Genomic DNA, 25,255 nt, shown 5'->3' with positions numbered 1-25,255 from the left:
GGAGGCTCCGAGTGTCGTGGTGGTGGCGGCGGTGTTCCTGCCTCCGGTGGTTGCTGGAATACCCTCAGCATGTTCGCGTGTTTTTGCGCCGCCATGGCCGCCGTGAACGGGTCGTATATACACCCCGGCCCTCCATCTCCGCGCCCTACGTATTTCAGCACCCTCTCGATAGTTTCCATAACGTAGACTCCGCAGTCGCTATCGTTGGTCTGTTGTGGTACCTCCAGATGTACCTCTCGTATGTGGGGGCCTCCCGCTGATGTCGCTGCTGGTATTCCCACCGAAGGAACTCTCGCCATTCCTGTACCGCGTGTGTCACCCTTCCCACTTTCCTGGAGTCGGCCACCCAAATGTAGAAGTCGCGCCAACACTAACTATCTGTCATGTGGTGGGTCATCTCCTGGTTGGCGAGGGCGAGCAGGTACCAATGGTTCGAGACATTGTGTGGCGCGAGGACAACCCGTTGACCGAAAAGGTCGGTGTGGCGTAGCCACCGGTGGATGCGCTGATAATTCTCTCCCCGGTCGGGTTTGCTGAATTGCCAGACAACAAACGGGCTGAGTACGGCACCTCGTATGCTGTGGCGGCTCCTCGTCCGAGGATAACTCGATTTCGAGCTGTTCGGCCAACCCAATGTCGGTGTCCTGGTCAGCCGGTCTGTCGCTAGCTGGACTCTCGCCTGTTGGGCTATCGGTGGTCGTGCTGGTGTCCGATGAAGTGGTGTGCGATGCGCTGTCGCTCGTCGAGCTGTCGCTTGTTGGACTTTCGTTGGGCGGGCTACTAGTGTCCATTCCGCTCCCGTACCTAGTGTTGTGGTCTGGAGGTACCCTCCTCACCGAGGAGGCGGCTGCCCCGGTGGTGTTGTACCTGTCGTCTCCTGAAGGGCTGACGGTCGGGGAAGCGGCTGGTGTTCGCTCGGCGATTTCTTGGGCAGCGCGTATTGCATTGGTGAACGCCGCTGTAGCGTGTACGGCGGCCGTGCGCGTGGCAAGGGTCCGTCGTGCAGTTGTTTGGGCTGCGACGGCGCGTGCTGTTGTAGCCTATGCATTTTTAGCGTGGGTGCCCGTCGTCATGCTGGCTGTGGCCGCGCACCTTGCGGCTGCGAGAGCGACGATCGCGTGTACCGACAGAGCGCGGGTCGTTTCCGCGTCGATGGCGACGGCGTGCGTGCTGGCAGAGCGTGCGACGACGGCCCGCCTAGCGGCTAGCTGGGTCGCCAGGGCTTGCTGCAGGGTGCGCGTCTGTCCAGTAGCGTGCGTGAGTGCCGCGTACATCGCCCAGCATCTGGGTCCGCGGCCGCTTCGCGTTTTCCTCGGCTACGCATTCGCACAAGCGCTTCACACTCTTCTCCATTTTGCTTAACTCTTCCATGTTCTTCGTTGATTGTTTCACCTTTTGTAAAATTCTTTCGTTTATCTACGTTCGTTTATCTGGTTCGCTAGTTGACGATCGAATGACGGTCTCCACTGTTGCGACGGTCTTGCTAACTTTATTTATTTTATTTTAAATTCCCTTCCCTCTTTTTTTCTTTGGGAATAATAATTTAATTTAATTTCTTTTATGGTTTTCTTCCCCCTTTTCCGTGTTGCTAAGTTGTTGCGTTTCGGCCGCCTTGTACTACTTCAGTTCGGCAAGGTTCGCCGTTCTTGTCCTCCTGTCTTCGGTCTTTCGTAGCTCCACGAATACCGGGGAAACGTATAGGAGTATCTGGTAGGGGCCGGTCTGGTATTTACGGCAAGTGTGATTTCTGGGAGGAGGTCATCCCACCGCCTATGTTGTGTCGTCGTAAGCTGTGCAATAATTCGCTTTACAGTGCGGTTGGCGCGTTCCGTCGGGTTTTCTTGGGGATTGTACGGGGCCGTAAATTTTTAGCGTATACAACACCACCTCCTGAAGGTAACGCTGCCAGAGCGTGCTAGTAAATTGTACACCATTGTCCGAAATGAAGACCTTGGGTACACCAAATCGGGCGAGGATACGCTCCCTAAACGCGCGGCGAAGTCCTTCCGCTGTGGACTGTCTCATGGGGACCAACTAAACCCACTTGCTAAATCGGTCGAAAAACACAAGTAGCATGTTGTTGCCATGCGTGGACCGTGCTAGGGGTCCGATGAAGTCGGCACGCACCGTGGCGAAAGGTTCTTGCGCGACCTGCGAGAGCATCTTGCCGGTTGGTTTGTGTTGCGCCTCCGTATACTTCTGGCAGGACTCACACTGACGGACGTACCGGCTGATGTCGCGAAACATTCCTGGCCAATAATACCGTTTGGCAATCCGTGCTACTGTTCGATGGATACCCATGGGTCCCGCGCTTGGTATGTCATGGTACCCCCGCAGTACTCGTCGACGGAGGGGGTTGGGCACACATAGTTTCCAGGGGACTGCCTCTTCGTCCTGGGATCGACACGGGATATGACAGTAGAGCTGCCCATCCTGTATCATGTAATCGGCGTATTTCTCCGGGTTGGTACGCACTTCATCGACCCGTCTGTGCCACCACTTGCATCGTGGTTCCACCACTGTTGTTCGTAGTAGCGTTTCTAGTGGTTGTCGAGACAGTGCGTCGGCGACTAAGTTCAGTTTTCCTTTGCGGTACTCGATGTCGAACGCGTGTTGTTGCAACTCCAGGGCCCATCGCGCTGTGCGACCTGAGGGGCTTTCGATCGAATTTAACCATTTTAGTGACATGAGGTCGGTGATGACGTTGAATCGGTATCTTTCCAGATAGGGCCTCATTTTGCGTATTCCCCAGACTATGGCTAAGCATTCCTTTTTCGTGGCCGAATAATTGATCTCTGCCTTATTAAGCTTTCGACTTGCGTATGCGATTACTCGTTCACCGCCTTCCAACTCCTTGTGAGTACTGCCCCTAGGCCGAAATTACTCGCGTCCGTCTGCAGGGTGAATTTTTTGCTGAAGTCTGGGCACGCGAGGATGGGGGCCTCGGTGAGTTTTCTTTTGATCACGTCGAACGCTTCCTGTTGTTCAGTTCCCCACCTCCAGTGTATGCCCTTCTTCAGGAGGGCGGTGAGTGGTTGGCTTAACGTAGTGAAATCGGTTACGAACCGGCGATACCAGGAAGCTATCCCAAGGTATTGGCGTACCTCCTTCACGTTGGTCAGTGGTTTTAGTTCCTTGATGGCGGCGACTTTGTCGGGGTCGGTGTGTATGCCCTTGTCACTAATGACGTGGCCCAAGTACCGGAGCTTCTAAAAAAGTCGCATTTCTCGGGGTTAATGCGCAGGTTGGCCCGATGTAGTCGTCAGAGTACCTCTCGCAAGTGTTTCACGTGTTCGTCGAAGGTGGAGCCTATGACGATTATGTCGTCGAGGTAGGCAAACGCGTAGGGCTCCATTTCCGGGCCAATGACTTGGTCTAACGCTCTCTGGAATGTGGCGGGGGCGGAATGTAGGCCGAACGGCATGACGCACCACTGAAACAGGCCGCGTCCCGGTACGGTGAAGGCTGTGTACGGGCGGCTTTTGGGCTCCAGAGGTATCTGCCCGTACCCGTTCTTGAGGTCTAAACTACTGATGTACTTCGCCTGGCGCAGTTTGTCCAATATGTGCTGCATCCTCGGCAAGGGGTATGCGTCCGGTACTGACCAGGCATTGAGTTGACGGTAGTCCACGCATAGGCGCCATTTGCCGTTCTTCTTCCGGGCTAGTACGATCGATGCACTGTGCGGACTGCGAGACGGCTCGATACATCCTTTCGTGAGTACCTCATCGATTTCCGCGTCAATGACAGATTGCATTGCAGGGTTGTGCGGGAAGTACCGCTGTTTGATGGGGCGTTCGTCAGTCATGATGATCCGGTGCTCTCCCACTGTGGCTACTTCGCTTATAGCCTCGAATTTTTGCAGTTCTTCGGCTAGAAAGTCGCGCATGCGACCGCTTCATCTTCGTGGTTGGGGTCCTCGTGTTCTATCCTGTCGACCCTCTCCTTTGCGAACCGTCGTCTTGTACGGCGCCTCAATGACAGATTGCATTGCAGGGTTGTGCGGGAAGTACCGCGGTTTGATGGGGCGTTCGTCAGTCATGATGATCCAGTGCTCTCCGACTGTGGCTACTTCGCTTATAGCCTCGAATTTTTGCAGTTCTTCGGCGAGAAAGTCGCGCATGCGACCGCTTCATCTTCGTGGTTGGGGTCCTCGTGTTCTATCCTGTCGACCCTCTCCTTTATTATTATTATTATGAGCCTTGAGCACTGCGACCTCTAAGGTGGTCTATTGTGCGTGGCCTTTTGCCCTATATATGAAGGCTTTTAATATAAGCTAGCACTTCGGTGGGCTTTTTGTTCCATATTTCGAATGGATTAAGTGTTGTACCGCCTAGGTGAGCGAGTCTGCGTCTAGCGAGAGCAACACATTCACAAAGGATGTGTTCTGGCGTTTCTTCGTCCATCTCACAGAAGCGACAGACGCTCGTGTCTGAAAGATTCATTTTACTGAGGTGATAACGCAGGGAACAATGTCCCGTGTAGTACCCAGTGAGAGTTCGAAGGTCCTCCCTGCCTAGATTTATGAGCTTTTTTGAAGCTTCTCGTGATGGACAGATGAACCGCTTAGCTTGTCTTTGCCCCGGACATTCATTCCAGTGCCTTTCGAATTTTTTGTCGACCCACTTGTTTATGACCTCCCTTAAGTGGGCTTTGGTGAGCCCGCAGAAGGGTTCCGGGCCATAGAATAGTGTGGTAGCTCCGTGTTTTGCTAGGCGGTCCGCCTGTTCATTGCCGTCATGGCCCTCGTGCCCCGGCACCCAGCCCAGTAATACTGTGTTCTTGCTTCCAAGACCGTTTAGGGTGTTGAGGCAGTCGTACACTAGTTTGGATGTTATTATGTGGACCTCAGTGCTAGCAAGGCAGCCGACTGTCCGACATAATGCAGATGTTTTTAGAGGATGTGCCTCTTCTGAGGCATCTCTGCCACAGATATCGATCGCATGAATCTCTGCTTGAAAAATGGTGGGGTAGCTGCCCATTGGTATCGATCTTTTAAAATTCGGCCCCAATATACCAGCTCCAGTTTTTCCATCTTCAAGTTTTGATCCGTCAGTGTACCAAACTTCAGCTCCGGGTTTGGTGTAGGGGTTTCCTGTGCTCCAGGATGCTCGGTCCGCAATAGATACCTTGAAATTCCTAGAAATTACTAGTATCGGAGCTACTGAGTCCCTCATATGCATAATGGGGTCATTTGTGAATTTCATAAGGACCTTCATATGACCTGTCATGTTTCCGGTTTTTAACTCGGAAGTGTTTAGGATTCTCAGTGCCGAGAGACTGGCCTCCCTCTCTATTAGAATTGGGAAGGGCGGTATGCCTACAAGAGCACTAAGTGCATCAGCAGGACAGGTCCGCATAGCCCCTGTTATACCAATGCACACCATTCGGTGTAGTTTGCTTAGTTTTGCGCTAGCAGTTCTTTGTGTCGCTTTTGTCCACCATGCCAAGGATGCATAGGTGACTATCGGCTTCACAACTGTGTTGAATGACCAGTAAGTCATTTTGAGGGAGAGTCCCCATGTCTTCCCGTAAAGTCGCTTGCATGCGAAGAAGGCTCTCATTGCCTTGTTTACGGTTGCATCCAAATGTACATTCCAGGTGAGTGTCTTATCTAGCCACACCCCCAGGTATTTTGCTTCATTTGAGAGCCCTATTCTAGTGCCGCCCAGAGTCAATTCTGTCATGGATAACTTTTTCCTCCGGGTAAACGGAACCAGAATAGATTTAGTAGGATTAATGGATAATCCTTTGGTGTCACACCATCTTTGCGTAATGCGCAGGGCTTGTTGCATGCGGTTGGAGATCGTTTCGTCATGCAGCCCTGTCTGCATATCCTTGTGTTTCAAAGCCATGGTCGTTCAGTAGGAACAGGAGTTCGTCTATGACCATAGTCCACAGAAGAGGAGAGAGTACACCCCCTTGAGGGCAACCTCTTGTGGCTGTAATCGATTCTTTCGTGCCTCCCAGCTCCATCCTGATCTTCCTTGTTTTTAGCATAGAAAGCACCCAATTTATTATGATGGGGCTCACTCCCTTGCATATCAGGGCATCTCTTATTGCCCTGTATGACGTGTTGTCAAAAGCCCCTGAAATGTCAATGAAGGCACAAAGGGCTATGACCCTCTCCTTTGCGAACCGTCGTCTTGTACGGCGCCTCCCTTTTCTGCTCCTTGGCGGGCGATGGTTCGTCATGACGGGTGGTTCGGGGTCCTCGGTGCTTGGTGTTGGCTCGCTTGGTGTTGGCGTGGGTTGTATAGGTGGATCCGTCAATACGACGAGGTGTCCGCCGCAGGCCACCGTAGCTCCCATTCCCCCTAGTGTGTCCAGGCCCAAAATGATGTCGTCAATTGCTCCAGGCATGACATGCAGAATGGCGTTGTGGATCGTCTGCCCAAGGCGGACTCCGGTCCTCACGGCCTCGGATATTTGGTTCCTGGTGCCATCGGCCATAAGGATTCCTATAGCCACAGTTATCTTTTTGCCTCTCCCAAGCTAACCAATTGCTCCGCCACGCTGGCGGACACGAAACTTCTTGAGGCACCTGTGTCGATCACGGCTTCCGCGGGAGCTCCACCCAACGAGATTAGGGCGTAGAGGCGGCCGCGTTCCTGGCTCAAAATTATTGGTTGTCCGGCGCTGTACTCGGGGGCTTCATCGCGCCGGTCCCCTGCTGAAACGCTTTCTCGTTTCCCTGACGCCTCCGGCAGCACTCTATTGTCCGTATGTTGGCCCGGCCGCACTCCCAACAGAAACAGCTTCCGTGGGTTACGGCACCTTCGGGCGAAGTGTCATCTTGTCCACACCTCCTACATGTGTTGTCGCTATTAAAAGTTTGAGTTGTGGCTCTCGAAGGGGTGGGGTCCTCGCGGCGGTATTATACGGTGCTTCTGGATGATGCTGATCTATGCGTGGTCACGGTCGTTGCTGGAATGCCTGTCTCGGTTGGGGTGGTGACATAATGGGGTCGTCACCAACGTCACCATTTCTCGTCGGGCGGTTTCTGGGGACCGCCAATGGCTTTCGTAGATGCTTTCATAGTCTTCTGCGAGTGTGAGANGCCCGCCGATGGCTTTCGTAGATGCTTTCATAGTCTTCTGCGAGTGTGAGAAGTTCCGTCAAAGTGTTAAAATCTCGCCGTTTGATGTAGAGCAAGTACTCCGGGTGGCTATTTCGAAAAATTCTTTCCAGCCGTTGTTCACTACTGTGACCCGCGTGTCGCATCAGGTTTTGAATCGCGATCACGTAGTCCTTGAATTTTTCTCGCGGGCGCTGCTTCCGTTGCCTTATGTCATCTTCCAGGCGTTCAAAATAACGGGCCGGTAGGAAAAAGTTCAGAAATCACGTAGTCCTTGAATTTTTCTCGCGGGCGCTGCTTCCGTTGCCTTATGTCATCTTCCAGGCGTTCAAAATAACGGGCCGGTAGGAAAAAGTTCAGAAATCACGTAGTCCTTGAATTTTTCTCGCGGGCGCTGCTTCCGTTGCCTTATGTCATCTTCCAGGCGTTCAAAATAACGGGCCGGTAGGAAAAAGTTCAGGAAATCACGTTTGAATGAATGACGCCCAGTTGGTCCAATGCTCGTTGTTGTTGCGGTACCAATGCAGGGCGGTGCCGCTTAACAATTCTGGCATCGCCTTTGGTAATAGGTCTACATTTAATGTGTAGACGTCGGCCAGCTCCTCTAATCGTTCGGTAAACGCCAACGGGTCGCGTCCTCCATCGTACTTCACCGACCACTTGCGTACCTGGTCGATGATGGGTGCAAAAGTAACGGTAGGCACATGGTTGCCGTTGGTTAGCACGTCAGCATTTGGCGCGATGGATGTCGTTGGCGGGTGTTGCGGTGGCGGTTGTATACTCGGTGGTGGATATGTGAACTGGCTCTGCGTTGGCGGCCTAACGGACACATTAGCGGCCCNGTAGGCACATGGTTGCCGTTGGTTAGCACGTCAGCATTTGGCGCGATGGAGGTCGTTGGCGGGTGCTGCGGTGGCGGTTGTATACTTNGATGGGTGCAAAAGTAACGGTAGGCACATGGTTGCCGTTGGTTAGCACGTCAGCATTTGGCGCGATGGATGTCGTTGGCGGGTGTTGCGGTGGCGGTTGTATACTCGGTGGTGGATATGTGAACTGGCTCTGCGTTGGCGGCCTAACGGACACATTAGCGGCCCTTCGCCTTGATTCACGGTTAACGGTGTCTTTGGTTCACTTTCGTCTCTCCAGTGGGCCTCCTGTTCGTTGTATGCTGCTTCCGTCGCGAGAAATTTTGAGTAAAGTTCCGGGTCGACGAGTGCTTTGGCGGCCCATACCGCTATCCGTTTCCTTATCTCACGAGTGGTGCATGTGTGTTCGATGCCCAGTTCCTGTGTGATGGACACCAACTGTTCCTTGGATACGCTGTCCAGCCACGCTATGCTCACCGGTTCTGTCATGGCTGGTTTAATTATCGGCTTCGAAAATGTTCTCCTCGTATTGTACTATTTGCAGGGTCCCTGCTCGGGCGCCAATTGTAACGAAGCGTTTTTCTGTGAAGGCCTCGATGCTTCTGTTTTCTATGCTGGGGTATACTCGCCGTGCCCAGGGTCCGTTACAATAAATTTATATTGTGGGGCGTTTGCAAATAGTACTTTATTTAATTATTTCTTATCCTCTAAAAAACGTGTNTATTTGCAGGGTCCCTGCTCGGGCGCCAATTGTAACGAAGCGTTTTTCTGTGAAGGCCTCGATGCTTCTGTTTTCTATGCTGGGGTATACTCGCCGTGCCCAGGGTCCGTTACAATAAATTTATATTGTGGGGCGTTTGCAAATAGTACTTTATTTAATTATTTCTTATCCTCTAAAAAACGTGTTGCTACTTAATTTCTATGAACACAATACGATTAACGGTGTATGAATTCCCAGCGCGCTGCTGCTGGGTGACGTCGACGCTATTCTGTCGGCGCTCCGCTGATGGACGACGTTAGTGCCACTATGCCGACGTTCTGCTGCTGTGCGCTACGGTGTCGGCGTTCTGCTCCTATGCGACGTCGGCGCTCTGTTGCTACACGACGCCGGCGCTCTGCTACTATGCGATGTCGACGCTGCTGCTACTATGCGACGTCGGCGCTACTGTGTCGGAGCTCTGCTTCGGTGCGACGTCGGCGCTCTGCTGCTACGCGACGTCGGCTTCCGTGCGGCAGGCGTCGCCGTTACGCGGTNCCCAGCGCGCTGCTGCTGGGTGACGTCGACGCTCCGCTGATGGACGACGTTAGTGCCACTATGCCGACGTTCTGCTGCTGTGCGCTACGGTGTCGGTGTTCTGCTCCTATGCGACGTCGGCGCTCTGTTGCTACACGACGCCGGCGCTCTGCTACTATGCGATGTCGACGCTGCTGCTACTATGCGACGTCGGCGCTACTGTGTCGGAGCTCTGCTTCGGTGCGACGTCGGCGCTCTGCTGCTACGCGACGTCGGCTTCCGTGCGGCAGGCGTCGCCGTTACGCGGTCTTGCGGTGGACTGAGGTGTGGCGGCACTCTACCCCTGAATGGCCAAGCCTTGTATTGCGAACAGTGTACAAGTCAAGGGCCCTTCACTAGTAGCTGTGCGTTCACAGCTGCAGTTCCGCGTTGACGCGCGGTGGTGGGGCGATGCCGGCGCTACTCCACCGGGGTTCTACTATTGGGCGAACGGGCGTCGCCGTCACGCCGGCTCACGGTTGACTGTGGGGCGGCGGCACTCTACCTTTGAACAGCCAAGCCTTGTATTGCGAACAGTGTACAAAGCAAGAGCTCCTCACTAATAGCTGTTCGTTCACGACCACAGCTCCGTGCTGACTGACTGGTATGTTGCCAAGTCACATCTGTTATAGCTGGTGCTCTTCGTGTTGCTGAGTCGTATGGCTACATGTTGCGTTGCTATGGTGACGGTGTCACCAGGGAATGTTGATACGGTCTCTTTTGTTGGCTGGCCGTGTTGATGACGCTGATGTAGTCGTTGTTGTTGCTGTTGTAGTCATTGTTGCTGGTGTAGGGGGCGGCGTTCGTGTGGGCTAAATTCCGTGGACATTAGTCCTCACAACACCATTGTTTTCCAAAGAATTTTTCATTCTCATTCTTTTGGTTGTTTCACAATTTGGAGAACATGTAACGTCATCAGAGTTTTTCGATTTCNTGGTGACGGTGTCACCAGGGAATGTTGATACGGTCTCTTTTGTTGGCTGGCCGTGTTGATGACGCTGATGTAGTCGTTGTTGTTGCTGTTGTAGTCATTGTTGCTGGTGTAGGGGGCGGCGTTCGTGTGGGCTAAATTCCGTGGACATTAGTCCTCACAACACCATTGTTTTCCAAAGAATTATTCATTCTCATTCTTTTGGTTGTTTCACAATTTGGAGAACATGTAACGTCATTAGAGTTTTTCGATTTCAGTTTTTGTAATTAATTTTTAATCCTTTCTTCTGTGCCTGCTTAGAAAAATGCGTGCCTATAGCGAGGTTCTAAGTAGGTGGATATGGCAAATAAATTGTTATTTTCTAGGTATGAAAATTTCGAAGAAAATTCTGTTTTGAAAGTCGTGGCTGCCAGCCGAATTAGTTTAAAGTCTTGTTGTTTGGTTAAAAGGCACTCCGTTTTTTATAATAATTTCAATTATTGGAATCACGGACCATAAAGGTCTCAGATCTTAGTTCCCGGGTGACTTCATTCACCTGTAATCATTAGCTTGTAATTATTTTTTTTATTTGTTGAGCCCGACTTTTCCTAGCTGCAGGCAGCCACAATTAATTACTAACCGCTGTTGGTACCATAATCCATCAAATCCGTTTTGTTGTTCCATTTCATGCATTCAATGTGCTTTGATATTATGACGAAAATTTTCAAAATATCGTTAATATAGTATGGAAAGGGCGTAATTCACATTGTCGCTGAAATGCAAAAAACCATAGCATAAAACGATGTGGGNAATCACGGACCATAAAGGTCTCAGATCTTAGTTCCCGGGTGACTTCATTCACCTGTAATCATTAGCTTGTAATTAGTTTTTTTATTCGTTGAGCCCGACTTTTCCTAGCTGCAGGCAATGTGCTTTGATATTATGACGAAAATTTTCAAAATATCGTTAATATAGTATGGAAAGGGCGTAATTCACATTGTCGCTGAAATGCAAAAAAGCATAAGCATAGCATAAAACGATGTGGGAACTTATGTTTCGATGAAATGCATCATAATCAATCAACAAGTGAATTTTGGATTTTTAGTTAGTTACGGCTTTTTTTATTTCAGCGACGAAGTGGGGTACGCCCATACTATACTGACGATATATTGCATGCCAAGCCCCACTCTCAATAGATATTAAACTCGCCTTGAATTAATTCTTATTTGATTTCTGAACTTGGCTGGCAACTTTTTCACATTCAATTTTATTTTTATTTCGCTGCGTGCAAATTTTGACAACCATCACAAAATTAAAATTAATGTTGTTATTTTCGAGCGCACAGAGGAGTATTTGCATAGTAAAAGCGGTCAAAATTATTTGGTGTGTTCTTCTGGTAAGTAATAAAAGAAAGNTTTTTCACATTCAATTTTATTTTTATTTCGCTGCGTGCAAATTTTGACAATCATCACAAAATTAAAATTAATGTTGTTATTTTCGAGCGCACAGAGGAGATTTGCATAGTAAAAGCGGTCAAAATTATTTGCTGTGTTCTTCTGGTAGGTAATAAAAGAAAANTATTTTCGAGCGCACAGAGGAGATTTGCATAGTAAAAGCGGTCAAAATTATTTGCTGTGTTCTTCTGGTAAGTAATAAAAGAAAACACGGAACTTAACCATAAGAAGCCATTTTATGAAAAATAATTATTACACTTTTCTAAGAAAAAGTAGAAGCGAAAACTGCATTGCAGTTTTTTCAACAGACCTTTGACAAATAATGTTTATTAGTTACATAATTCTTACCTAATTAAAGGTTAACTTTTACCGCACGAATAGTCGATTCTCTTTATAGCTAGATGTTAAACATTTCCGCTGGAAATACCTATTGAAGGATCTTACTCTTTGACTTTAAATTACAAAAGAATTGGGACGTACGGGGACAGTTTTAAAGTAGCATCTCCCAAAATAATTGACTACAATTTGTCATTTTGTTTGCCAGATATACGTTTTATCAGTGTTATTCCACAATATTCGCATTCGCAAAAGCTCCGCATTGATTATTGCGAATGCGAATCTTAAAATTAATGCGGAAGCTCCGCGGTTTCGAATGCGAATGCGAATATTCGCAACACCCCTGGTACAAACCAAGCTTCTGGACAACTTGTCCAAAATTGTGGAAGCTTTACTGAGGTTGCATACACCTCATTATTATTTTGACTAGCATAAGGATTTGCCAACTCCTCTTGCAAAGAGTTGTTTTGCAAATCTATAAGCGAGTCATTTAAATTATTGGTCCAGTTAGTTTGTGTATCATGTGGGGGTGAACGAAACATGATAACTTCACACAAATAATATCTATAAGGAATGTTTACAACTTATCCGAAACAAATTTAAATATACAGTATAATGAAAATATATCATATGTATTTAATTTAAAGGGGAAAATAATTTTCAAAAATATTAGACAAAAAGATAACAGCGACCGGACGTTGCTTATTGCTGCGGCTGCTTTGTAAGTTCCTTTGGTTACTGTCCCAGTTGCTGCCGTCACTTTCGCTNGCTGCTATTAACAGCGACCGGACGTTGCTTATTGCTGCGGCTGCTTTGTAAGTTCCTTTGGTTACTGTCCCAGTTGCTGCCGTCACTTTCGCTACTCAAATGCTTTGCCGTCGTCGGCTGATAGTGATAATAATGATGTGGGGTGGTGCAATACCAAGCTGTGATTGTAAGTGTGGAAATTCTCCTAGCTGTTGGCGAGTCGGCGTGGTCGGAAAGAAGTTGGACTGTGTCTTGTCGCAAAAGCCAAAGAAGCCATCGGCACTAGGTAATATAGCAGCAGCAGTAGATATCGTAGGTTCTTCGCCGGTGAACTCGATTGCGTTGGCTGTGATGAGGACAGTGAGAAAATCAGTTATTGCACATGTTGTGGTTGATAATTGAAGCTGTTGAGAGTGATAGTTTTGTTGAAGGTTCAACGGTTGAACTCCTTGCACCAGTAACACAATAGGATGAAATTTCACAAGCTGATACGATAATCCTTTTAGCACACAGGTAACTCCTGGCTTTTTGGTGACATGGTGGGGAAGAAAACCGACTTCTTAGCGATTGCGATTTTTTTAATAAACTGCTAAAATATTTTTGTTCCTGATTGCTTGCTTGCAGTATGTAGTATCTCCTGGCAGGATCGCCAATTGTAGTTAACAATATACATAAATTTATTTAAAAAAAGGTTTAATCTAAAATTCCAAATGAAATTATGTTGTTTACAGCTCAAGAAAAATATTTGGAGCAAGAAAATTTTCTTTTTGATTTACAAACAGCAAAAATCACTTAATTCTAAAATTGCATAATTACAAAGTTAAAAATTAACAAAGTGCAACAAAACTATAAACTCTACAGACAGGCTTATAGGGGCTCTAATAAGAGCCTTTAGGGCCTGTCTGAAATTTGGCAACGTTCCCACTCCATTGGAGGAAAGTCAAGGTAGTCTTCATTCCCAACCAGGAAAGAATGACTATGCACTGGCAAAAACCTTCAGGCCAGACAGCCTGATATTCTTCATGCTGAAAGGTGTGGAGCGCACGGTCGAGAAGTACATTAGATCAAGGGTTTTGGTGAATAGTCCCTTTAGTGTTCATCAACATGGATACCAAAGCGGAAAGTCCTGGGAATCAGCTCTTCTATACATGACCTTGTGGTGGAAGCAGGTGAGTACACAATGGGAGTCTTTGCTGATATTGAGGAGGCTTTTGAAAGCAATGATTTTGACTCCATGTGCTCTGGGGCAGGAAGAGATGGGAGTGGACGAAACCAACATAATGTCTATTTACTTTATGTTATCTAGAAAATTGCTGACCGTGGGGATGAAGCTTGCCTTTGTACCATGGCAGAGGTTGGGATAGGATGGCCTCAGGGCGGGTGCTCTCACCTCTCTTGTGGTGTTTGGTAGTGGACTCTACTAACGGAAATACAAGACTTCGTTCACATCCAAGCTTACACGGATGATGTTTGTTCACTGTCATCAGGCAAATCGCTCCGGGAGGAATAACCTTCCAGTGCTTAGAAGCGTAAACCTAAATCTTCTCTCCAAATAGCTAATTTTTTTCTGGTAATTTTAAGGTTGTATTTTTGATTATGCTAAAGCTGTTTAAAAATTCATCAACAAATGACCAGCCAATAATCGCTTCTTTTATATTTCCTGAAATGAGTTGGACAATCAGATATGGGAAGCAATAAATTTTGTGAGGATAACAGTCTATGCATTGCTGTCGACCGCAGCTTTCTCCCTACATTGCGGTATTCTGTAAAATAGTTTTTAGTTTCTTCATTTTCAAAGACACCGTTTACGATTAAGGTGTTCTTACACGATATGTATTTGCATCTGTAAATGTGACTTTTTCCTTACATATGTAATTGTGTCTGTCTGTCAAATTCAGTCTTTATTTAACTATTAAAAAATACGTTCTCTGAAAACGAAATCAATTAACTCAGATGATGCTATCTGTGTGTCAAATGAAAATAGAAACATTTCTATTTCGTATGTACGTACATTTGCTTTATACAGAAACAAAACTGATTTGCCTTTACACGATATGTTGGCATTTCCGTATGTAAAGTGGCATTTACACATGCAAATACACATCGTGTAAGAACACCTTTAGCTGGATGGTGTGCGCGGCACATCTTATAACTACAATTGACTCTACTACTATTTTTCTGCGTCCCATTGTTCCCGCAATTTTTTCAAATAATCAAATTTGCCCGTTTATTAAATTTTCCTTTTTTAGATTTTTTTTTTTGATAATAAACGAAACAAGATTTTTGTTAACATATTTTTCGATGTAAAAAGCAAAAGCGATTTTGTATTTTCATTTATTAATAAAATTAACGTTAATGAGCAGCCCTGGTTTATATACATACATATGTATGTCATTCGAAAGGTCTAAACTCGGTTGATAGTCAACTCAGTTACAAGCTTTATAAGAAAACCGGTTTTCTAAAGGGTAAGTCAAGATTGTGTGGGAAAAATTTATTTCGATTCCTAGTTCACTGGACAAAACCTCCCTGAAAAATAACATGACTTACCAGGTATTTTCACTTCATTATTTTTTGTAGCATTGTGTAATAGAACACACAGAGTTGTACTTTCTCTCTTTAATTTAAAAACTTATTAAATATAATAAAATAACACGCGAGAAGAAAACAAAACATATAAAAATATAACGAATAACCAAAAATAATTACATAAGTATATACAGGAGACATTCCGTCGCCTGGGTAAAAGATTGTCGTAAGCGCCATTTTGACGATTTTTAGTTCTAGATGCAGTTATATATTTTGAAATAATGTCTTTCCAGTGGTCTTATCAGCTTTTAGATATCTCCTTTAGTTTCCGAGATATTGACTGCAACTTTTTCGATAACTTAGTAAACATTTAGTTGGTGATGCAGTCATATTAAATTAATCAATATCTTAAAAATGGTGTTCTCCATTTTTTGGATATCTCCTTTAGTTTCCGAGATATTGAATTAAAAGTGTGTTAATTTGGTAGAAATTTTGATCACATTTTGTCGTATTTCATACAAAGTGGCTGCCAAATTGTGGACAAATAACGCTTACGACAAAATTTGACAAAGAAAATCCTTCATAAACTCAAAACTAATTAACAATAAACATTAAAAATTAAATAATTTAAGAATTTTGTGAACTAGTAACATTTTCAGAGGCTTTGTAGAAAATCTATCTTCGCGTTTTTTGAGAAATTGCATTCCAAACTTCAATCGCGATTTCCCACAACCTGCCGAAATTAACATACGACAATCTTTTACCCAGGCGGCGATTCTTTTTCATATCGGACACCAAATTTGGTGTCACACTTTCGATTGGCTTCAAATTTTTTTATGGGTTCTGAACATGAAATAAGCTAACACTTGTTTGAGGAATTTTTTTTCGCTTTTTTCTTTAGAAATATGATCATGTACTCCTTCAAATCGTTGTATCTTGGGTTCTGCCCATCGTAGAGACTTCATCTTAATGTCTTTTTAAAGCTAAAGAAACTGGCTTAATATTTCTATATATAACATGGTCAAGATATTCCTAAAGCTAACTTAGCTATTAATAGTTGAACTTTTTGAAGTTGATTTGCATAGTGAAGACCAGTAAATTAGGGATGTATAATACCATCGTAATCTTTGTTACTTCTCTATAAAAAACGTGGTTAAAAAAGGGGGGTTTTTCAAGAACTATTTTTAAAATATTTTTCTTTATGACGAGATGGTTTATTTTGTGAGAATCAACAATTATTTGTAATTGTTCTTTTCGAAAACTTATGTTAAGATATAATTGGTAAGGAGTTTAATATCGGGTTTTTGCAAAACGTAAAATTTTATTGCGGATTCCGATAAAATACCTATCCAGATATAATATTTGCATGGCAAGATTTTTCTTTAAGGCGACAAACCCCTAGAAGAAGATAAAGTCTCTACGATCAGCAGAACCCGAGATATAACGATTTGAAGAAGTATATGATTAGTCAGAATGACGAAAAAATGCAAACTTTGACAGATCATATCTCCGAAGAAAAAAAAGAAGAAGAAAATTCCTCGAACGCGTGCTAGCTTATTTAATGTATAGAACCAACAAAAAAAATTTGAAGCGAAGCGGAGACATGATAAATACATAATTTTTTAGCGCGAACGCGGACCGCCACGAAGCTGGGCACTTTCAAAATTGTATACTTACAAATCCGTCCATTTAACATGTTCATGTACTACTTTTTGTCAAATGTAACTGGGTGACTACCTACATATGTGCACTATTTTACTTTATTACTCAAATTGTTAAGTTTAAAAGTTGGTCTTATTGCTCAACGAGAAATGAAATAAAGCAAATTTGTGTTATTTCACATTCAATTGGGAAATAACACAAATTTGCGTTACTGCCGTTTGTGTTATTTCACCCCGCCGTATTTTGTAGTGCATTTTTTTGTTATTTTCTTGTTAAAACATAATAGACCAAGAGCTCATGACTAAAAGACCCATCAGACTTCAGATCGATTGAAATTTTTTGAGAGCTTAACTTGTTAATATATAAATCGAGATCCGTAGGGCTGGCTGATGAAACAGCGGCCTTGACCATGCGTTTTAGCTATTAAAGATGTCAATAAAAACCGATTACTCAACATACTTCAGATGACATGAAATTTTGATAGAATTTTATTTAACTACAGTCAGTCAATAAAGTTTAGGTACAGCGAGGAAAATACGGACAACTANGATGTCAATAAAAACCGATTACTCAACATACTTCAGATGACATGAAATTTTGATAGAATTTTATTTAACTACAGTCAGTCAATAAAGTTTAGGTACAGCGGGGAAAATACGGACAACTATTTTTTAATAATAATAATAATAGATTGGCGCTTACACATATGTTAGTGTTTAGCCGAGTTTCTCCTCCTTGTGGCGTGCGCCTTGATGTTGTCACACAAAACGGTCAGTTTTACGCCGACTCCGAACGGCGATTGAATTTTTATGAGAAATGGCAGAAATACACTCGGAGGTTTTCCATTGCCTGGAAGGGACGACCGCTGTTAAGAAAAAACCTTTTTTCTATATTTTTTGCGATGCTGCTTTGAACAGGGCTATTTTTTAAAGATTTTATTTTTCGCAAATTTTTTATAAAAATATGGTTAGTTCTACAACAAAACCCCAAAAGTCAGAGTTCCAAACCTTGTGCAAAATTAAAGAAAATTCAGCAAAATTTCATTCAAATATTGCACTTTTTATTTACGCTCTCTAGAAAATAATTGAGTGTGCAGATTTTAGCCCATTAAATTTTAGTTTAATAAAATGCAAGTATGAGGATGCTAGAACTTACCGTTGATTTTTGGCAAATTTTTTGTTGAAGGTGTCCCACATTTTTTCCATATAAAAAAATTATCGAACACTATTTTATATGGAGAAAATGAGCGACGCCTTCAACAAAAAAATTTCTAAAAATCAATGGTAAGTCCTAGCTACCGCAAACTTGCACGTTATTATACTAAAATTAAATGGGCTAAAAAACTGCGTACTCTGCTAGTAGCTAGCTAGTACTCAGAAGTAGATATACTTTTTCCGTTCAGTATCCTTAGTTCAAAAATTTCCTTAGCTTTTCAGAAAAAAAAAAAGGGTATTTAGTACTAAACCAGAAGCTAGAAATTGAACATAAGCTNAGAAAATGAGCGACGCCTTCAACAAAAAAATTTCTAAAAATCAATGGTAAGTCCTAGCTACCGCAAACTTGCACGTTATTATACTAAAATTAAATGGGCTAAAAAACTGCGTACTCTGCTAGTAGCTAGCTAGTACTCAGAAGTAGATATACTTTTTCCGTTCAGTTTCCTTAGTTCAAAAATTTCCTTAGCTTTTTAGNTGCTAGTAGCTAGCTAGTACTCAGAAGTAGATATACTTTTTCCGTTCAGTATCCTTAGTTCAAAAATTTCCTTAGCTTTTCAGAANTAGTACTCAGAAGTAGATATACTTTTTCCGTTCAGTTTCCTTAGTTCAAAAATTTCCTTAGCTTTTTAAAAAAAAAAAGGGTATTTAGTACTAAACCAGAAGCTAGAAATTGAACATAAGCTAGGCACACGCGCCAAACATAATTTTTGATGCACAATATGTTAGTGTTTGGCCGAGCTTCTCCTCCGATTCGTGGCGTGCGTGTTGATATTGTCACACAAAGGGGAGGGAACTACAGTCTTAAGCCGACTCTGAACGGCCATTGCATTTCTAGAAGCTGTTTTTCATGGCAGAAATACACTCGGAGGTTTTGCTATTGCCTGTCGAGGGGCGCCCGCTTTTAGAAAACACTTTTTTGTTTATTTTTACTTTTTTTCTTGATGTTGGTCGGAAACTGGGCTGAACCCAGGCCCTGCGGAATGATAGCGCTTACTGTTAACCACTACACCACAGAAGTCGCTGATTGTTAGTTTTTGAACATTTTCAAATCTTCTTTATTCATTTGCAATCATATTTGTTGCATATATCGATATGTACAAACATTAGTTCACTTACCAAAACATTTATCAAGCTATTAAAAATGAGCCATTCTCTTGGAGTGTTTGAACCAGTCATATGATAATAAGTAATCATCCGCGATTTTCTTGTACGTCAAATAAAGTTTTACGATTGGTTTGGGTTAGGTTTAACCCCTTTCCCCCCCTTTGTTCTCGCTACTACTGAATTCTATAAACTGTCAGTTTTCACACAATTTAAAATGTGCATGTGTATTTTAAATTGCAATGAAAATTGTGTTGCTAGCTTTATGTTGCCAACATGTTGCAAGCTTTTTCACAACGTAAACAGAATATGTACTACTTTGCTGACATGATTCAATAATAAAAAGTTTGCTCAAAAAACATTGTTTTGATCTGATCAACAGAACAGTTGCGTGTTAGATGATCGTAATATTTTTCTGATCCTTTCAGACAACATGTTGTGTGTTGTGAATTTGACAGCTCATGTATCAAGCCGTTCAGAAGATACATTACGATCATTGATTTTTTTAGCAACGGTTGCGCTCATCTGCTGCGCTTCCCTACGTATTTTGGAATTTCTAGCTTACCTGTGAAGAACCGCTACATGGACTGTGGGATTCAGCAGAGGATCCTTTCGACATTTCACCACAATTCCTGCAAGTAAGATGAACATAAAGTAGGAAAAGGATGACTTACATCGATTTTTTATAAGCATTGCATGTTTTAAACTATTTAATTTAAAATTTTTGTAACTGAGGAAGCAATTGTTTCATCGCGCCTGTTAAATTGAAACTACTACCAGAAATTTTTGGAGAGGAGCTAACAAAGTGGTACACCACTGCACTTCCATGGAAGGTCACCCTCGACCGAAAAATTGAATGTTTATGAAAGTCGATTTTTATCTTATAATAGAAATAAGCTACTAGTAAAAACAAATATTTTAAAGCAAGCTTTCTAAATATGAACGAAATCAGACCATAAATATTGGTTTACCAAATATATGGACTTGTGCGCCACCTATCGGCAAAATTTTTAGTAGAGTTATTCCTTTCATGAAGCAAAAAATGCACTTAATTAGCTTTTTTGCGGGAGTTCGATAAATAACTAACTTTTAATTAGCTATGACAAAACTAACTTTAAGTTAGTTGCAAAGTCGTGCAAGAGTCATGCAGACGTTACCGGGAGTTTGTTTTCTTTAAAAGTTTCTTTTTAAATATCCTCACAAAAAGTTATGCCTGACGGTGTTCGAATATGGGACCGCCTACAGCAGAATATGTAAACAAATAAATAAATAAAAAATTAAAAAATAATAAAATTGTGCCTGAGGTAGTGACTCTTATGTGTTTGGAACTAATAAGGTTGTAATTATTACTTATCCAACATGCCGTGTATTAGTGGTCAAAAAGTTGACCGTATGAAAACTAAAGCAAAAATTTAATGTGAAAATTGCAGAGTTTTTTCGTATGAAAGGTATTGGTGTTTTGCCTGCAGACTTGGATTTCTTAGAGTGCTCTGGAAATAAATATTTTTGCAACGAGTACGCCGCTGCGCGCACAAAATTCTTCCCCTCCCCTCTCCCTACCGTTATTGCGGAAGATTCGGCCGCATCCAAGATTGTATTGTCATCGAACTCGCCTATTCTCTCACAACTTTCTCTTAACGCTTATAATGTGTCTGGTAATCCCATCCAGAGTTGGTAGCTTTGCATAAAGAGCCAGTGTTGCCATTTTGGAGCTTTTGGAGCTAGACTTAGCTTTTTATTTTTCAATTTAACTCCGAAAATTGGGTTTTAGCTCCTAGCTCTTTTTTAGCTCTTTTCACATTTATCTAGCACTTTTTATCTCCAGAAAGTTGTTGTTGTATTTGGTATATATAAGCCAAAACTTAAGCGTTGATCAAACGGAAAATTTCGAGATGCCAGTGTATCCACCATAAACTCTTGGATCTAGGTTAAAGAATTCAAAAATTAATTAAAATAAAATCCTTTTTCTGATAGCGCGGATTATGTTTTACCTTACTAATTTTACCTTTAAGGAGAACTGGAAGTAAAACTTTCCAGAAAAATTTTGCGAAAAAATTATTAAATTCAATTATCTGAAATTACAGGCTATAACACTTTGTAAAGCATTTTTAGTTCACTGTTATAAAAGCCATAGCAACCAGCCTTGCACCTTATGTTGGTTTTAAACGATTTTTTGAGCACTTACAACTTATAAAATTCGTTGTTTTTATTAAAGTCGCCGAAAGTGTAAAATCAATCTTACGTCAATAAATGCTCAACCATAAAAAGAATATGTACCTCTTCATTTTAGCTACTATTAGTATTATTTAGCTATTTTTAGCTCTTCTTTTCGACCGTTTTAGCTCCAAACGNTGTTTTTGTCTTCCCTTTACATTTGATGAGAAGTCAAAGCAAATGCGGATCAAGCAGTGTAAACACCTTCAAATGACTGATTTCAAATCACGCATTTTGGTCCAATGTAAATGTAATATAAAACTCTGGCTTCACTCACTGCTGAAATCAAAGAACTTCGTCGTACTATGCGTTGCTGTAGTTGTGTGAACAACAACGTTAAAGCTAATGAGCAAACTATTTCATCTGACGTTATAAATGCTGATATAAGGAGTGCTTCTACGGCTGATGCTACTTATCGTCCACTCTTATTTCCATCTTCTTCGTCTCTGGGAGTTCGTTTTTTTCCCACTGATGCTAGTGCTACAGCGTCGGCGTCGAAGCCAACTATCGCTACTGCCGAAATGTGTATGTCATATGCTACTGTTGCCGCGCGGGGGGTGAAATAACACAAACGGCAACAACGCAAAATTGGCTTTATTTCACTTTTAAATGGGAAATAATACCAAAATCTGAGTTTTTGCCTTATTTCCCATTGCTTATCTATACTATTTGTAGCAAAAACAGTTTACTGACCAGAAGGAAAAAGAACTTTGTTTATTCCAAAAATACAATTAAACAAAAAATGTGATATAATTCATATGAAGAAAGTAATATTCACAAAATATTTTTACTTATGAAAGGTCTAACAAAGTATAGGAAAAGAGCCGTCTTTAATAACTGCTCAGCAAATTGGACATAGCGCTTTTGCATGAATTTAATATGCATGCTTTTTTAAATGTGTTGAAAACATTGCTGGAAAATCTTAAAATGTTTGCATGGAACCATGGCGCTATAAACAGGTGAAGTTATATAACAGCTTTCGCGCTTTATTTTCTGTAATTCGGCTGCCTTATAGTCAAAATCAGTGTCAAAATCTTTCTTCTCGCTCTAATTACTTCACCTGGTATAATTCCGCCATGGCATGGAACAAACAAAAGTTGCCGTTCCTGTGCGCAGCATATACACAGAGAATATTGTTTTAGTTTTATCTTCACTTAAAATTTCCGCATTATCATTACTTGTTTCACCATATCCGAAATGTGGATTTCGTTTACGAAGACGAAGTGAACATGCGGTATGAAATAGTTATGTAAAAATATGTAAAATTTTATCTACTCTCAGACTTCTAAATTTGAACGTATACTCGGTACAAGCAGGTGGGATGAATGGCGCAATAAACAGGTGAAGTAATAAAACAGCTTTCTCGCTTTATTTTCTGACATTCGGCTGTCTTATAGCCACATTTTATAAGCATGTTTTCAAATAAGGCAGTGTCAAAATATTTCTTCTCACTCTAACCACCCTCACCATGGGTGGGGTGCATACAATAACACCATACGCAAAAATTCCCATTACTTGGACATTAAAGAGCAGTTACAGAAGTGAACTAGTTTCATTTTATTATTATTCTTTTTTCTAACCGGTCATAATGCCAGCAGCGCATAACTGCGAAAGCAGGGGAGGGGGGCGGGGGACACGAGCGCCAGCGCTACGTCGAACGCGGCGCGGTGCGGGTGCAGCGGGTCGGCGCGCGAACGCGGACCACCGCGACGCTGGGTACTTTCAAAATTGTATACTTACAAATCCGTCCATTTAACTTGTTCGTGTACTACGTTTTGTCGAATGTAACTGTAACTACATATGTGCACTATTTTGCTTTATTACTCAAATTGTTAAGTTTAAAAGTTGGTCTTATTGCTCAGCGCGAAACGAAATAAAGCAAATTTGTGTTATTTCACATTAATTTGGGAAATAACACAAATTTGAGTTATTGCCGTTTGTGTTATTTCACCCCCCTTGCCGCGCGGATGAGTGGAAATCAGCATGCTGTAAACAAAACAAATAAAGTGCAGTGCATGCACATTAGGGAGTGGCGAAATTTCTTCGCTTGCTAATCTTTCTACCTCCATATCTAATGCTACTGATTCGATACTATCAATGTCTCTCGCTCGTAACAGTAAAACTACCGCCAAGGCCGGCAATAAGAGTGGTGAAATAAATGCGCGTCGTTCGATCTAGTTCTAATGCCGAGCTTAATGTGGCCGTTCCATTAAAGTGGCTTCATTTATCATCTTTTAAGCCATCTGTCAGCTCTGATGATATTACTGCATATGTTGAAAAGCACTCCGGAATCGAAAAGCACCTTTTATCCTGTTTTAAACTTATTAAAAAGGGTGCGCCAACTGACTCTTTAAAAGGTGTCAACTTTAAACTTGTGGCACTGAAAACTCGTAAGTAAAATATTTTGGTTTTCTTATTGATATTTTATGTACAAAAGTAGCTAGCTACAAGTTAGCTGACATCTAATGCAAAGGAAACCAGTTCTCACTATTTTGTGGTCATCGGCCTTCAAAGTTACGCCCAAAGGAAATAGTTAATAAATAGTTACCACTAGTCGAATGCTAGTTAGTTAATAGTTAGCTACAAACTAGTCTCATTTCCTGCAGGGTTAATATACGTTCTTAATACGAACCAACTGGGACTATAAATACGTTTTTTTCCCCAATATCTCGACTCCTGCGCCACCTATCGGGTTAACTCATCTTTCGTATTGCATTGTCATCCGGTTCTGAGTCAATTGTGAAGTTTCAAGTCTCTAGGTCATCGGGAAGTTGGTTAAAAATTTATTGCAGGAGTTGCCCCTAACAAACATATATACTTCCATGCATACATACATACCAGGGTCGTTGCGAATATTATTCCGAAATAAAAGTCCTTTCCGGATAATAAACAAACCGCTTATCCAAATTAAACAAGTTTGGTACCAAATTAAAGAGGACTTTAAAATCTTTGTGACTGAAATGTCTAAACGAGGAAAGCCACAGATTTAAAAATATTTCAACAAAAAATGTTAATAAAGTACCATAGAACAAACCTTGTGTCAGGTGTATGCATTTATTATTNTATGATACCAAATTTGTTTAATTTGGAAAGGCGGTTTGTTTATTATCCGGAAAGAACTTTTATTTCGGAATAATATTCGCAACAAGCCTGATACGTACATACAGAGCAACCCAAGAAACATCGGGCTTGGTTAGCAATTCGAAAATGATTGGAAAACCAATATTTTTTTCGAGCCTCACCTTCGATAATAATGGAATAAATTAGTATTCCATTCAAAAACTACGCGAAAACGCGAAATTAATAAGTTTGGTAATTTTTGATAACTTATTTAACATAAATACATTGGTATGTTAAAGATTTACGCGCATATACACTGGCGACGAAAACCGAGTGCATGTACGATATTTTATTACTTACAGTAGCACAACTTTTTTAATAAAAAGCGAATTGCTTTGAAATTTGTAGCGATTGGTCCTTATTATCCAAGGAATAAATCCTAGTATGCAGAAAAGCCAAGCATAAACAAGAAACAATCGATTAACAGCAAAAACGCAAGGCAGCTATTCACTCAGTTTCGAACTTTTCTCTTTTGGGATTTTTGAAGGTTGATACCAACAGGATTGTGGAGATTCCCCTGTTTTTAATTGCGATTTTCATACGTCCGAGAATGTTCTCTACTGAGCTTTCTATGATTTCGCTCGGAATATTTCCCCGTTATAATTCTACTCGTATCCAAAGCTCGCTCTTCCATTTTACTCGGAGCTCGCTTGTGCTATGCCAATCCCCTCTTGACCACAGCGCTTATATGCACATCTCACAATGCATTACTTCGGGTTTCATCCGAATCTGTGCATGTATGCATTACTTC

At 42.7% G+C, this 25,255-nt stretch overlaps 1 protein-coding gene and 1 long non-coding RNA gene across 2 annotated transcripts in view; one reads left to right on the top strand and one right to left on the bottom strand.

The window, feature by feature from the left end:
* Phm (Peptidylglycine-alpha-hydroxylating monooxygenase) overlaps positions 1-25,255 on the bottom strand; it is a 195,448-nt gene that overhangs the window by 57,373 nt on the left and 112,820 nt on the right. Inside the window, exon 4 of the mRNA XM_017613169.1 lies at positions 19,736-19,802. Coding sequence (XP_017468658.1) covers positions 19,736-19,802 — 67 coding nt within the window. The remainder of the gene's footprint in view (positions 1-19,735; positions 19,803-25,255) is intronic.
* The window catches only part of LOC108360750 (uncharacterized), a 16,932-nt gene continuing 15,794 nt past the window's right edge, over positions 24,118-25,255 (top strand). Inside the window, exon 1 of the long non-coding RNA XR_001847176.1 lies at positions 24,118-24,128. This is a non-coding gene — a long non-coding RNA (uncharacterized LOC108360750). The remainder of the gene's footprint in view (positions 24,129-25,255) is intronic.

The sequence above is a fragment of the Rhagoletis zephyria genome, unplaced genomic scaffold (assembly GCF_001687245.7).
Source record: "Rhagoletis zephyria isolate East Lansing unplaced genomic scaffold, Rhagoletis_zephyria_1.1 Rzeph_scaffold_00621, whole genome shotgun sequence".
Lineage (NCBI taxonomy): Eukaryota > Metazoa > Arthropoda > Insecta > Diptera > Tephritidae > Rhagoletis > Rhagoletis zephyria.
This window is presented reverse-complemented; position numbering and strand designations above follow the sequence as displayed.